The sequence below is a fragment of the Abramis brama genome, assembly GCF_963993115.1.
Source record: "Abramis brama genome assembly, chromosome: 7".
In the NCBI taxonomy this organism is placed as follows: Eukaryota; Metazoa; Chordata; class Actinopteri; order Cypriniformes; family Leuciscidae; genus Abramis; species Abramis brama.
The window spans coordinates 25,389,714-25,406,414 of NC_139969.1; the positions used below are offsets into that span (position 1 = coordinate 25,389,714).

The 16,701-nt window shown below is 36.6% G+C and overlaps 1 protein-coding gene across 5 annotated transcripts in view; it reads right to left on the reverse strand.

Annotated features, from left to right (window-relative positions):
• vav3b (vav 3 guanine nucleotide exchange factor b) overlaps positions 1-16,701 on the reverse strand; it is a 65,451-nt gene that overhangs the window by 35,844 nt on the left and 12,906 nt on the right. For all 5 annotated transcript variants that reach the window (XM_084119455.1, XM_084119454.1, XM_084119453.1 and 2 more), the window contains exons 8-14: positions 16,577-16,680; positions 15,926-16,025; positions 15,697-15,792; positions 12,256-12,324; positions 2,739-2,825; positions 2,556-2,641; positions 2,341-2,473 (exon numbers count right to left, since the gene is read on the reverse strand). In XM_084119455.1, the coding sequence (XP_083975581.1) occupies positions 2,341-2,473; positions 2,556-2,641; positions 2,739-2,825; positions 12,256-12,324; positions 15,697-15,792; positions 15,926-16,025; positions 16,577-16,680 (675 nt within the window). The remainder of the gene's footprint in view (positions 1-2,340; positions 2,474-2,555; positions 2,642-2,738; positions 2,826-12,255; positions 12,325-15,696; positions 15,793-15,925; positions 16,026-16,576; positions 16,681-16,701) is intronic.

Genomic DNA, 16,701 nt, shown 5'->3' on the forward strand with positions numbered 1-16,701 from the left:
CAGAAGAAACCTTCCTTTTGGTGAAAGGCATAAAAGAGAAAAAAATATCACAAGTTTAAAGACACGTCCGCATTATTTTTACATCTGTACGACTATTGCTAAGCCCAGAAAGAACATCAGAAAACCAAAGGTAACCTGAGGTTGAGCTGTCTGCCTTCACAGACTGAAAAAAAAAATCTAAGTACACAGTTCTGCAACCTCTATATATACACAATTTAATATGGCCACTTCTGATTCACACGACATGCAACAGTATGCGATGGGCTCTCTAGCCTGATCTGTTACACTTACCATTACAGTCTAAGGGACAGCTTGATAATTTGGTGCTTTTTTTCAGCTTGAACAGGTCTGGCCGTCACCAGCGCATCACTCCCGGATAACAGAAAATGGGCAAAGAGGCGGGACGTGGGTGGAGCTGAGGTGTCTGGTTGCTTAAACCATGCCCGCCTAGCTCGACATGATCGAGTTTGCTCAGGCTTAGGAGCTAATGCTATATGCTGCTGGCAGTACCAAGTGTGCGACTGCACAGGGCCTCGCGCTAAAGTGACAGCTGACTTGATGATGTAAAGCCATTTTCAAGACGTTTTTCTTCATTAAATGTATCACAGATAGCGGTTTAGCCACTTTTGTAATAACAATAAATAATTATTGTAATAATAATAAAAAGGGCGCTGCTAGTTGAAATAAAATAAAATAAATTATTTCCCTGGATCTGACTGGGTGGGCAAGCGGTCACTAGGCCTAGGCCCACCCAGGCCCACCCGTAGCTCCGCCCCTGAAAGCTAATAGTTAAAGTTCATGTTTTTGTCCATCGAAATACTATAATAGTTAAAAGACATGGCTAAAAGTGAGACCATGTGTATCGTGATGCTGTATTATTCTGCTAGTTAAAAATGTATTATGCAGTAACTTAGGCTACACTATTGCTGTGAGCTTGTGCGTGTGACAGTGATTCATGCGCATGCATGTCAGTCAGCGCGGCATCGCACGTCAAGTTCGTAAAGAGCTTTATTCAGTCCATTTTAAATTCTGATTTTGGCCGCCTCTCAAATGGATTAAACCATAGATATTACCTAAGAAGTAAATGCGCTAGAAATCCACGCTCATTCAAGGATGTGCATTTATTACATGGACGGTGAAAGCACCGACACCTGCAGGATTTCATCTGACGGTAAATCTGGTAGTCTATCTGTTCCGTGAGAGCAACATTGCAAAAAGCAATGAAATTGTCAGACATCCATTAGTGCATGTTCACAGAGGAAAACAACTGGAAAAACAGCGCTGGTTGTTCTCTCGATACTCGACAACAACGGAATCCAACGGCGTGGGCAATAATGCGTGTATTAAATTGTATAAAATAATCCCGAAAAAAGCACAAACACGGCAGAGATGCCAAGTTCAGCAGGTGAAATTAGCTGAGGTGACGTGACGCTGACAGACAGCAGACAAACGGCTAGTAGTGACAGCAGCGGCAATCCACCTGTCACTCAAGTGGCCACGCCCTTAATTATGCAGAACTTTAAGGCTTAATAAATGTTAACGGATGAATTATAAAAAAAATGGATTGAATAGTTCTATGAAAGTTGTTTTCTTTATTAACATGTTTTTAAATACTTCAGTATTATGTTCTTCATCTCATACTTCCTATAAGAAATGTACATGGACAGCAAAGACATCAAGGGCAACACCGCATAAATGGCCATTTCATGAAAACAACTCATATATACACAGTATATATTTACATACAGTGTAATTATATATAAAGCATATTGTAGCTGGAAAACTGCACTGAGAAGCAGTACTTCCTGGAGGTTGTTTGAACATTTGTTTTTTAGCATTATTTATTTGATCTAAAAAAGGTTTTTTACACCGTGTATTCGATCTGAAATGATAAAGACCTCAACTTTTCCTATGTACTGCATTTGAAAATTTTACTGACTTATGCGGTTTCAAAGAGCTTACAACAGCACAGCTCATTTGCATAAAAAAGCACTTTGGTAAGTCACACCGTCCTTAAAATGGTTTGGATATCGCTAGAATATCCTACAGTATCCTGGAGGACATAAACACTTTTTACAGAGGAAAAAAAAAAAAATCAGACTATTCTATGACACTAACAGATCAAAAGAGATCTAAGGGAGAGTTATGTTGAGCCATGTGTGAAGAAGACAAGAACGCTCGAGTGATTTCTATTCTAGTCCGACCTCTATAAAACACTTCAGAATGGAACAATATGATGAATATGAGCAGATGTTGGGATCATGAGAAAAATATGACTGTTTGATGTTTGGGTGCAGTTTTCTGAGCCTAAAACCTCCTGTTACTATGTTTCTCACTGACCTTTCTGCTGTCCTTATCAGTGGTGGGGTTATTTGTGATCTTGAAATGATTGAGGTCGATCACTTCCTTCATCTCATAGTTGTCCCCACGCCTCTTGCAGACGATTACAGCGACGTCGAACAAAAAAATATGTCTGCAGCATCGACACGTCATGACATGGCATGAAAGTAAAAACAGGAGTGGACTGCAGTAAAGGTTTTTGCCTTAAGCCTCACCTGTCCTGTCTACGTTTGTCCACATTTGACACCAAACGGACTTCACCGTCACCCTTCGGTCTTCCGTAAGAAAGTAAGCACTGATTCTGTGAAGGGAAGTTCATGAACAGACAGGAAAACAACGATGACGTAAGTAAACTATGCTTTTAAAAGCAGAGGGCATGCTTATTATGTACAACTTACCAAATTCTCTATGGATCTCTGATACTGATCAATCTCCCTCAGAGTCTCAACGTCTCTTTTCACCTCATTTACATACTGGGCTAAGTCCTGTTTAATGAAAGAAAAGAAAATGACCTAGATTTATGCATATCATATATACACACAATTTTGTTTTTTAACTAATTAAACAGGAAAATAAACAGAAGAGGCAATATGGTAATGTAGTTTTGGTAACTCTTTATTTTGATCTGTCCTTGTGACACATGAACAGTATTTACTACAGAAATAGCAGTAAACTATGCTTAATTACAAGCAACTAACATTAAACCAAACCCTGACTCTAAACCTATATTAAAGGTTGTAGGCCCAAACATAAATGATCACATTCATCTAATCTTTCCTAACGATCCGCTAGCTGCCCGCCCCATAAGCAGGTCATCAAAAAAACGCGTCTCTGTAGCCTAGGCTCTGAGATCTGCACACAAAAAAAGTTGGTTTCACCACCACTCAAAACCAAAATAAATAATGTTCCAACCAATCACCGACAGGGGTGGGTGTTGTGAGGTTTTGCGCTCGTGCACGGCTGCCTATGACGGCTGCACGCGAAAACCTCACAACACCCACCCGTCGGGCAGGCATGGGGCGGGCAGCTAGCGGATCGTTATGAAAGATTAGATGAATGTGATAATTTATGTTTGGGCCTGAAATCGCTGATACAACCTTTAAATACATGTTGTGAGCATAAAGTGTTAAGTGTTAAGCTTTTATAATAATAATAATGATAATAATAAAATGTTAAAGAAATGTTGATGTAAAACGATATACACTGAAAATTAGTGAGGCCCGGGGTTTGGTGTTAAGAATTGTGCTATAACACCCACAAATGCAACTTATTATATACATATAGCCTGAACTTTAAAATAGACAGACATTCTTTTGTCATTATTTTTGTCTTTTTGACATCTCATTTGTCTCCTTCTGATCTCTATCCTCTTCCTCTCTGTTGCTCTCCTCTTTGTCCTCATATCCATCTTCCTGACCTTTCAATTTAGGCTTTTTTTTTATTTATTTTTTTAAAGAAATACATCTACCGTATTTTGCCAAAACCTTTTTGCCATTCTACACTCTCTCCATTCTGTCTGTTTTGGAGGATAAACAATGTTAAATTAGACCTTCTTTATTGCATCAAAATTTGTTATGTAACAATCTTACTGTAATATATTTCCATAATAAACATATTTTCCCATGGACATTAAGCTGCAACCCCTTTTTTTGTTGTTGTTTAGGAATTTGACCTATATGGGCCATTCTACAGAATTGGTGCAAACTGCTGTCCCACAAAAAACACATTTAAAAAGCATTTAAGTATTCAAATCTTAGATGTTTACTAAGATCCTTCTATTATCTACTGAATCCCACAATAATATTTAAAATATCAGTAAGCTTAATATATATAAAATCATCATTTATTGGGTACTTTCAATTGGGAGGTGGCTGTCCCAACAGTCATGACCGAAACATGTCATCATTGTTTTGGTAGTGACAAAAGGGAACACATAATCATTTATTTGGGGGAAATAAACAAATTTTTTGTACAGTTATGCAAATCATTAGTATCTTAGTATGTTTTAGTAGGTTTTTTTTTAAATTCTGTAAAGTGATGTGGTCGCTACCAATACATTACTGTCACTACAGAAAATGTGCCGTCACAACCAAAACATGCATGTTTTGTCTAAAAATAAGGTATTGAATTATCAGCTAAGATTTTATTATAGTGATTGTAATGAATCCTTAACTTTGAAATCAGTATGATTAACTTTACAAAGAACGATTGGATTCAAAATACAACAAATCTTGTAAATTACACTTGAAATATTGTCAAAATTGTAATTGTTATTGATTTACCTGTGAAGATTTTTTTTTTTTTTTTTTGCAAAGGTAGATGTAAACAAAATATGAATAGATCAATATAAGCCTTCTTATTAAATTATTTGGTAGTGACAAATTTGGGGAGAGGAAAAATATTCCAAAACTTTCTGAAAATACAATATGATAATTAACTGCACAATAACTAGAAATGTGTAGCCTACCTTGGATATTCTACAATTTCCATACATATAAAATTTGTGGGAAAAGACAAAAAAAAAAAAAAAAAAAAAATTCAAGATGTTTCCAACTCTGTCTTTGAACCAATGCTGTAGAATGGCCCATATAGCCTAAATACTGTATATACTGTAAAAATATGATATATACTGATGTTGATGATGATGATGAATAAAAAGAGTATAAGGTAAGACTATTAAATAGCGGTTCCAAAATAGTTTTTGTTAATATAAAATAAGTTGGTATGTGAGACCACAGTCATTTAGAAATATTTGAAATCAACCCAAACAACCCCTCCCTTCATTGCTCCGCCCCCAAAAATGCACGAACACACAATGCAAGAGTGGATGTCTCTTAATCATAGCAAGATGATAAATTAACGATAAGGAAGAACAAAAAAAAATGAACATACAGTAGAGAAGAACACGCATATAAGGAAGAGTTGATTGTTAGTCGCCAGCAGCACACCAGCTCCAGACAAACAATGACACTCAAAACTGTCCTTTTACTAAAGCTAACATTACAACAACAGCATATCTTGGTTCTGTGAAACATAGCAAAACCAATGTTTCTCACGAATGGAGCAGAAACAACGCAACCTCGGCGTCAGATTTCAGTCCTTCCCGCTTCTGTCTCTCCTGCGCTGGAAAGGTTTTCTAATATTAATGCGGGTTCTAAAGCTCTTGCCTGATCTTATGTACTTTAGGTAGTACTGTGCAGTTTCGTCAATGTTCAGGAGTACACTAGCATATAGATGGCCTCAAAGCTAACACACATGGACTAGAGGTTGAACGACTTCAGATTTTTTGAAGTCGACATTTATGTGATTAAAGTCGAGTCGACTAGTCGCTGATGATGCCATTAATGAACAAATAAGCCTGAACCTCAAGCTGAGACTCGAATGCGGGTCACCTCGTGCACAGCTATGGCATATATGACACAGCCTATGAGGCTATTGCTTCTACATAACAGCTTATTTTTTATCAGTTCTTTTGTCTTTGGGTCATTATATTTCTCACAGATTTCTGCTCGTTCTAAATCAGATACAGATAAAGTAGCACAGTAAAGATTAGCTACATTTATATGAATGCAGCATTAGTGAGAGAGCGATTGCATGTGTTGATTAATTCTACCTGGCAGCGTCTTTCTACTAATAGTGAAGCTCTTCAGTTACTTAGAAAAATATGCTAGAACTTATCAGTTTCTAAACTATTTCTGCGCTACTGTGCATGTTTCTGTGTGCGCACGATCTGCACATGATGTGCGAGCTACAGTGTGTATGTGCGTTACAATGCAACAGCGCTTTGGTTTAGAACGGCAGTTAACTTATGTGTACAGTAAGCTATATAAAATGTGCGTTCACCCGATACATTTTGAGCATCCAGATGGTATAATCAAACATATCTTGTGGAGGGCTCTCAGAGTGCATTTATTTGTAATTTTAACTGTTGGAAACTGAGCGTAAAAGTGGACTTCAAATATTTATTATCCTGTTGCGCCCTCTGTAGGCCATGATCTGCGACTAGTCGACGTCAGGCTTATGTGGCAGATAATTAAATTCGACTAGTCGACTTGTCTGTGCGGCTCCTAACATAGACTAAGGCTGTGTGTCCACCAAAGCTTTTTTCTTTCAGTTGAGACGCTTTGCTTGCTATGATACGGAATATCCGCGGAAGTGTTACTAGTATCTCATTTCTTAGATTGTTTGTTTCTGTGCTGTTTCTATATAAAAATATCGATACAATGTAAAGTATTTGCTCTGGCTCTTGTTTTAAATTATTTTGTTCCGTTATTATGCTTGTTGTTGTCATCTGTTGACGTTGTACAAGCAGAATGTGATGGTTGGTTGGTGTGGTATTTGTCCCGCCCCTTCTCCACTGTGATTGGACGGCTGACAGTGTTGAGCGCTGCGTTTTACCCAAAGTTGAACATTCTTCAACTCTCAGCAACCGGTAAAAACCGCAGAGCTCCCATTGAGAACAATTGGAAAAATATGCCAGCCGTGTGAAAAAACGCTTTGGTGGACACAGGGCCTTAAAGCCACAAAACTCTAATTTTAAGACGTCACACTTATACCAGCCTTGATTTCTATTTAGAATGTGACATCAGCTCATTCCTGCATGTTCTTGGTAATGTTTTAATATCGATGAGATATTATGGGTTTCTATACATGAAGTGATGTCAACGCCTCATATCTGTCTCACTGGCAGAGTATGTGGAAAGCAGATTAATGGTTATGTGAGGATCAGTAATGGAACAGAGGCCTGCAATGATTTAATTTGTTGGAATTATACTCTCAGTGTCGATTGGTTTAGCCAAATGGGAGCGGTGAGAGTTGCTCAGACAGGGACTGAACTCATCTACCTGCCCGCCTGTAAATGGGCTGGTGTGTTTAATTTAGACTCATAAGTGAGTGTTTGAGCAGAGGCTTCCTTTCAAAATGGAAATCAGCCGAGATCCACATCATCCCAGTGGGGTCTTTTGAAAAACCTCTTTTGATATCTGGAGATGTTTATTCTCGCAGATGAAATGAAATAATTTCCTGTGGAGAGATAAATACTGAATATATTTTTCATTCATTTCATAATTATTTTATTACTAATTATACTGTATTATCAATGCAATTTCAGTGAACTGTTGGTTTAAAAATAAGCATCAATTTCATAATGTATTTTTCATAATGGTTTGTCTCTCTTTTGTTTTAATGACAGCAAATCTAATAATCATGTTCTCCAGCATGATTGGAGATTTGAAAAAAAAAAGCATCTCAGAGAACAAGTTACATGATCAATGTCACAAATTTACTTATCTGATTAGTAACTTAGAAATAGTGGAGAATCAGACATATTTCATTTAACATATATACACTACCACTCGAAAGTTTAGGCTCAGTAGTATTTTTTGAAAAAAATGAATACTTTTATTTAACAAGGACAAAAGTGCTTATTTATCAAAAGTGACAATAAACACATTTATAATGTTATTTTAAATAAATGCTGTTCTTTTGAACTTTCTATTCATTACAGAATCTTGAAAAAAATTGATCACAGTTTCCACAAAAATATTAAGTAGCACAATAAGTCATAAGTTATAAGTCATAATGTTTCTTGAGCATCAAACTGGCATATTATAATGATTTCTGAAGGATCATGTGACACTAAAGATGATGATGCTGAAAATTCAGCTTTGACATCACAGGAACAAATTACATTTAAAAATATATTACATTTTAGAAAATGGTTATTTTATATTGTGATAATTTTTCACAATATTACTCCTTTTACTTTATTTTGTTAGATAAATGCAAATAAATAAAATCCTTGGTATTACAGACCCAGAACTTTTGAGCTGTAGTCATGGCCGTAGCCAGCTATGAGGTCACCGGGGTCATTTTTTTATATTCAAAAATAAAATTTCAAGCTCTCTGAATGATTAACTAGCCGTTTAAACAACTTCATATGAGTGTTTGCAATTCATTTAGCTGCGAGAAGCTAGAACAGTGAACGGGGTTTGAACTGGAGCGTGTTGCAAGTGAGAGCGCGATTGCCAGATCCACCTATTATACGTCTTTTTGGGCTCGTTCCCATTTATTGTGACACTTTAGAAAGTTAATAAAGTGGGAAGTTGCATGTTAGGGTTAGTGATACATTAATCTTATTTCCAAAACACAAGCTTTTAACTTATTTCGGATTATTATTATTTTTTTTCTTCTTGTTCTTCGTAGCAATATCTGGCAACATTGTAATTGTCGGCATTAATTAGGGGTTCAAGCACGAAGTGCTGAAACCCTATTGTAATTGTACTGATTTTTATTATTATTATTAGGGGTTCAAGCACGAAGTGCTGAAACCCTATTGTAATTGTACTGATTTTTATTATTATTATTTTTCTTCTGCCGTAAAACGCATCGTGCAGCCCAAACCGTAAATGCTAGAGACTTGAAACTTTGCCAGATGGTAGTACAAAAATCGAGGAGAGGTTATCAAAATATGACCCCGATTGGCCCATAGGTGGCGCTACAGTGCAAAAAACAAAAAAAAATCACATTTTTGCTTAAATCTCATTAACCGTTTGTCACAGACTCAAGTGTCTTATATCATTGGAATCCTTGGGTCAAGCCGAACAAAAAAGGCCTCAAGGATTTCATTTCCGGTATGCAAATTTTCCGCCATTTTGAATTATGTCCAAAACCTACTTTTGCGAACTAGTCCCTGGTTTTGTGTCCGATCGGAACCAAACCAGTGCAGAAATGTTCTCTGGAGTCAGAATATCAATAATTATCGAAAAAAAGTTGAAATTTCGATTGACGGTCGCTAAGAGGCGCCAAAATATTTGAAGAAGGCGGAGCCTATTTTACTAAAATGGCTATAACTCCAGAAGTAAATGAGGTATCTTCACCAAACTCGGTACACCTGTGTAAGAAGTCAATCTGAGGTCACAGTAAAAAGATTACGGCGATTGGCCACATGGTGGCGCTATAACATGAAAAAAACATAAATAAGGCTGTAACCACCTGACCGTTAGTCCGATTGACTTGAAAATTGGTATGCAGTGTCTTGGTCCAAGCTGTCATGTATATCTATGAGGACATTGGTGTATCTCAAAAAACATGGCCGCCATCGGCCAATAAAATTTGAGCACCTATTAGACAAGGTTAACGGAGGCCGATCGGAACAAAACTCAGTGGGCATGTTCGACTCATGGCCCTAGAGGTCTGTAAGAATTTTGAAAGAAATCGGCCACTAGTTGGCGCTAACGAGTTTTATGGCTCTGTAATCACGTGGTGTTACACTTATCATCACAAAATGCATATCATTTGATAGATCTGCTCATGCTGAACAACTTTGCCTCTAGAACCATTGCTGTCAATCAAACAGTTTATTAATTATTCACGAATATGTTAAAAACCTACTTTTGCGAACTAGTCCCTGGTTTTTCGCCCGATCGGAACCAGACCAGTCTAGGACAATTCTCTGGACTCTCTAGATCAATAATTATCAAAAAAAAGTTAAAATTTTGCTTTTGGTTGGCTAGAAGAGGATCATTTATAAAATAGGCTTGTCCAAATACACTCAAACGTCTATAAAGCCTAAATAAAAACTCAGAACTTCACAAAAATTGATGGGCATATGTGAAATAACATGCTAAAGAAGCATGGAAATTTTTATGGAGATCGGACCATAGGTGGCGCTATAACTGTTAAAAAGCTTTGAAAACCATATATTTCCTATGGTAAATTTCCTGTATTGGCTGTAAATGGACTTTTCCATCTATTATTTCAGTGGTTAAAAGCTTTCTAAATAAATCTTAATGTCTTAAATGCTTATGTGCTTAAAGGCCTTACATGCTTGAACCCCGATAAATGCTGCTTGCAGCTTTAATTATTATTATTATTATTATTTTCCCCTAAAACGCATCGTGCAGACCAAACCGTAAGAGCTGGAACCTTGAAACTTGACCAAATGGTAGTCCTCAATTTGGGGAGAACCTATCAAAGTATGACCCCGATTGGCCCATAGGTGGCGCTATAGCAACCAAAAGCGCGAAACTGCTCATAACTACTAGACCGTATGACGTAGACTCAAGTGTCTTATATCATTGGAAAGCTGGACGCCTGACGAACAAAACGTATATCTCCGATTTCATTTCCGCCATGATAGATTTTCCGCCATTTTGAATTTTGTCAAAAACATACTTTTGCGAACTAGTCCTAGGTTTTTCGCCCGATCGGAACCAAACCAGTGCAGAAATGTTCTCTAGAGTCTGATTATCAAAAACTATCGAAAAAAAGTTGAAATTTCGACTCACGGACGGTAAGGGGCGCCAAAACGTACGTTGTGGGAGGGGCCTATTTTACTAAAATGGCTATAACTCCAGAAGTAAATGAGGTATCTTCACCAAACTTGGTACACATGTGTAAGAGGTCAATCTGAGGTCACAGTAAAAAAACCGCGGCAATTGGCCACATGGTGGCGCTATAACATGAAAAAAAAACATAAAACAGGCTATAACCACCTGACCATTAGTCCGATTGACTTGAAAATTGGCATGCAGTGTCTTGGTCCAAGGTGCCATGTATGTGTATGAGGACATTGGCGTATCTCGAAAAACATGGCCGCCATCGGCCAATGAATTTTGAGCACCTATTAGACAAGGTTAACGGAGGCCGATCGGAACGAAACTCGATGGGCATGTTCGACTCAAGGCCATAGAGGTCTGTAACAATTTTGAAAGAAATCGGCCACTAGTTGGCGCTAACGAGTTTTACAGCTCTGTAATCACGTGGTGTTACAAATATCCACACAATATGCATATCATTTGATAGATCTCCTCATCCTGAACAACTTTGCCTCAAGGACCATTGCTGTCAATCAAACCGTTCATTAAATATTCGCAAACATGTTAAAAACCTACTTTTGCGAACTAGTCCTAGGTTTTTCGCACGATTGGAACCAGACCAGTCTAGGACAATTCTCTGGACTCTCTAGATCAAAATAGGGTCATTTATAAAATGGGCGTAGCAAAATACACTAAAAAGCCTATAAATCCTAAATGAAAACTCAGAACCTCACAAAAATTGGTGAGCATATGTGACATAACATCATTAACAAGCATGCCAAATTTTATGGAGATCGGACTATAGGTGGCGCTATAACTGTTAAAAAGCTTTAAAACCATATATTTCCTATGGTACATTGCCTGTATTGGCTGTAAATGGTCTTTTCCATCTATTATGTCAGTGGTTACATGCTTGCTAAATAAAACCTGATAACTTTTGATGCTTTTGTGCTTAAAAACCCTTAAAGGCCTTAATAGCTTGAACCCCGATAAATGCTGCTTGCAGCTTTAATTTAAAAAAGAAGCTGCTTATAGACAAACTGTAATTGCTGACAGGAAGATACCACATTCGGCAAGACAAACGCAATGACCATCGTGATTATCTGTAAGAAATGTACAACACTATCAAAAACAATAGCATAATACAGATCTGTATGTTACAGAATAAAATATCCAAAATACTGGCCAGCAGGAAGACGGCTCATGCTGTTTAGTTAACCTTTCACAAAGTCATCATAAAAACATTCATTAAACTGGTGGGTCGTTTTTAGTGGGTCGCGGAGTGTGCAGTCAAAGAAACAACAAGCATAATTCTGTTTTTCTGACACTAGACTTTTATTTTAAAAGACGTGCATGAAAGCGTTTGACTCTTCTATCAGTGCCTGAGAAAAACGCGTTGCCCTCATTTAGTATCCACGGTCAGATGAGATGTTGTGAAGTTTTATGTCAGTGTCATTATTCTAACGTTATTTTTGTAACTCAAGTGTTTCTCAGAAATCGCTTACTGCACCTTTAAGCATTTAATAATGACAAAAAATCGCTAATCTGTACTTTCTGTACGTTTTTGCTGTAGATTCCATAATAAATCAATACTTACTCTCATGGCATCAAGGGCTATTCGTAGGTTGCTCTTTTCTGTGGTGTCATTAGTATATTTGACCAATTCCTATATGAAAAGTGAAAGAAAAAAAAGTCAATTGTTTATATACATCTCTTCTTAGAAGATCATGATTTTAATTTCTAAAATTAAATTTATACAATAAAGTCAAAATATCACGATGATATTGTCTAGATACCACAATAAAAAAAAAATAAAAAAAAGCCTAATTAAAACTTTAATTAATTGCAATCCTTGAAAAGAGAGAAGCAGTTTGGCATAATCTTTTTTTTTTTTTTTTGGTCATGCGGAGGGAAAATAAGACAACTTATTCATTTTTTATTTCATTTTATTAATGTGTTTCATCATTTTAGTTAAATTGTGGCCATGTTCTACTAATTTCCCCCCCTCGTTATAATTTAGTTAAAGTGTGGCCACACTATCTTGTTTTTCCCCCCACATCAATTGTGGGCCTCCGTACAAATGTTCTTCACTGATTATTAATATTTGAAAACCTTTTGTCAGTCAAATCATGTGGTGAGGCCTACAAAGATGAAACCATCTGAAAGCAAAGAGAATATTTCTACTCCAGTGCATGTGTTGGAGACCCTTGTATGTCATTGAAACTGAGTCAGAATTATGTTCAGGCCCTGTTCTGTGTCACAGAATGTGGTCACATCATCATCATCATCATCAAGACTAGACCACTTCATTGAGGACTTGCTCTGAAAGACCCAGTGCCAAGTTTCTAATGAGCGCTCCAGGTCAGTTTTGATGGGATGATGGGCATTTTGATTTGAACCAGATTTATTCCACGATATGGAGAAAAGCATCAACAGAACCTTTTGAGATCCACGCTATAACATAACTAATTAACTTGATAAACAAATCTGGCCTTTGAATTTGTGCGCAAACAGACTCACGAGCACACAAACACGCTGGGAGAGAAATGGTGTTGTTCCAAGTATGAAATCTGTGCAGCTCATCAGAAACATGCATTTGTTTTCATAGTGGAATCGAATTATGCTGGAGAGAGACAAACAGCCCAGTCGCAGCAAGTAAACAAGGTGAGTAGAAAGTTCAGACTCTTTCTACCCTAGCCACTGCTGTGACTTTGATGGAAGCTCAAGCATGTGTATATTCCTAAAAGTATTGGAGGTATAATGCAGAGCAGGAGCTTATGGAGACCCAATTACCTACAGTACAAATGAATGAGATTTCAGTGTTCGACTCTTCAGACATTCATCTGTATTTTGGTCTCAAAACTCACTGCTAGTGGTGATCCGTGCTTCTGCAGACACCATGAGCTTTGTAAGACCATTATTTATTCATTTTTTATCTGCACTGTCATTTTGCGAGTGATGAACTCTGAATAATTTGTTAAAACAGCGTACAATAGTCAATATCCATATCAGTTCCCATTGTAATGACTTATGCATCAACACGACGGCAAGAGATGCAAGACGAAAAGAGAATTGAAAACAACCTAAGTGTTAGACTGTATTTACTATACTTACACAATAGTGAATATGCAGTGTCTGAAACTCATTTCTTGTTTGCTCATGTCCCATTTATTACACACTGAATGCCAATATGACGCTACATTTGCATCACATCATAAATTATGAAAAATGACATGAAATATGATCTGAACGTTTAGAGTTCAACTATTTTTCAAGCTCGCATTTTAATTAGATAGGAAACAACATATTTATGCGGTTCAGATCGGGTTTGTAAAAATCTGATTTTGTGTGCTTTGGGGGGCTCAGACCACAAACAATTGCAAAAATGCAACAAAAAGAAAAGTCAGATACGCTACACTATTACAAAGACAGTTTGTTTGAGTCATTCCAGAGGAAGTGGGCACAATGTGTTTGAGCACAGGATAGCATGCAATGTCACCTGCCCCTGCTTTTGTGTGCGTGTGTGTATGTGGTGACACGTCTCTAACACTTGTCCACACACTTCTGTTCTCATGTCATCTTTGTCCTGTGGTGAAGGACCTCTCGCTTACAAAACTTTAGCATAACTAGTGTGGTAACTGTGATAATTATATTATTTACCTATAGGTTATGCCTACTTAAAGGGTTAGTTCACTCAAAAATTAAAATTCTGTCATCAGTTACTCACTCATGTCATTCCAAACCTACAAGACTTTCATCTTTGAAACACAAATGAAAGATATTTTTAATGAAACCAGAGATATTTCTGTTCCTCCACTGAAAGTCTATTCACCCAAAACATGGTTCAAAACATTCATAAAGAGATCATAAAATAAACCCATATGAATTGAGCGGTTTAATTCAAGTCTTCTGAAGAGACATGATCCATTTATATGACAAACAGATTTCATTTAGGCTTGTATTCACATTTAAACACTGATCAGCAAACATACATAGAGCACTAAAATATGGTGAATGAATGCTCAACAGTAATTGCTTGACATGCAAGAATGAACCTCATTGGTTCTAGAAATTCAAGCCTGCATGTTTGAGCTTCCATTTACCAAATTTGAGATATTTTTAATCTCTAGATTTCATTAAAATTATCATTTGTGTTCTGAAGATGAACGAAAGTCTTACGGTTTAGAACGACATGAGGGTGAGTAATAAATGACAGAAATTTCATTTTTGGGTGAACTAACTTTGAGAAACATGGTATTTATTAAATTAACAGTAAAATAGTAAAATAAAATAGACTATGTCCATCTTGACAAAGGACCACAATTATTTTCTTATAAATAAATAAATAAATTACTTTTGGTTTGGTCATAACACCTCCGGTGGTCACTTTAGGAAAAGTAGTTCAAAGCCACTCATATATTCACTTCAAAACTGGCCCTATTTATTCCTATAATATATTTTCTAATACAATGCATGTGATTATGAAGACAACTTTCCCTCTCCTCCTACATCTGTCATATATAGATCACTTTTCAAAATAAAATTTTCCCAGTGATAAAATCAAAAAGTCCCAACCATAGATTGTAAAAAAAAAAAAAAATACAAGTCCCAACCCACATTTTTTTGGATATCCCTAATGCTCAGAAATACGTCAAAAGTATAAATGTAAAAAATTTTGTGATTGCAGTTTCACGCTGACTTTAATATAATGACCTCTTGTGTTGATTTGTGCAACCTGTACCATCAGAAATGTCTTCCCTGCACAAAACAGGAGAGTAAAACTTTCCAGCCGCAGTGATGACAAGTTCTGTAAGTTCATATAGTGAAGTGGTCACAGATGAAGAGAAAACCAGCCAGACGGCGCCACCATGTGGTACATTTTAGTAGGACAATCTAAGAGGCTCATTCCAACACAGTACCGTATGCAGCTAAGATCCTCAAAAATGTGATATGCTTTACTCTAGTGTTAATTCAAAGTGTTGGAAGAAGACAATATATAATGATAATAGTGTGGGTGTATAGGTGCATGTTACTGTACCTGAAGCAGTAGTGGGTACTTCAGCACACGCTGCATGGGAACTACAAGCAAGTCTCTCAAAGTGAATTTCCCATTGTTTGCTCTCTTCGAACATTCCTGCAACATAAAGTAAATGAAATACGAAAACACAGAAGATCTTTTAGCGCTTTGGGTATGAGAAAAGTGCATAATAAATTATAAAATGAGATGAAATATTGTAAATATGACAGAAAATGAAACAGTTCTGCACCTCTAGTTTCAGTCGAACGCCCTCTTTCTCCTTACAGATGAAGTCTAACAGAGAAATGGCTGATTCTACATGACTGCAGTATTTTCCATAAAGCAGAAGCCTAAAGCAGAAAGGGTAAATGTTAGCAGAAAACACACACATCAGCAGTGCTTAATAATATCATTCTAGAAATATTAAATATTAACCAGGCCTGCAGAAATTCAACGGAAACTCTGCAGATGTACACACAATTTGATTCTACACCAAAATCTGTCACCCCAAGCATATTTAATGAATTTTTCCTCAATATGATTGCTTTGTTTGAATTTTCAATAAATGTCATGTAAATTAAATAAAACAAATATAATCATATTTTGGAAAATATATTATCATTCAGTTTATTTTTCTTACCCCATTGGCAGACTGTGTCCAAACTAAATTGTGTGAAAATGAATGAATGAATGAATGAATGAATGAATGAATGAATGAATGAATGAATGGACAGTGGGGTAAGAAAAATAAATTTAATTCAAAACGTATTCTCTGTAAACAAGTCTTCTTATCTTATGCTATTTTGCTTCTGAAGTAACTTGTTTTATGGATGTTTAGATGTTTTTACTGAAAAATACGATTAAGATACTTATTAATATGTGCTTGAATGTGGTTTTATACTTTTCTTTGTAAGTAATGAAGATCTGGTGGAGGTTTTCTGCGTTTTTATTTTGAACAGAGTCTTGAATCTCGGCCATTAGGATTTTGTGAACTTTAACCAGGTCCTGTAAAGTGCACACACACAC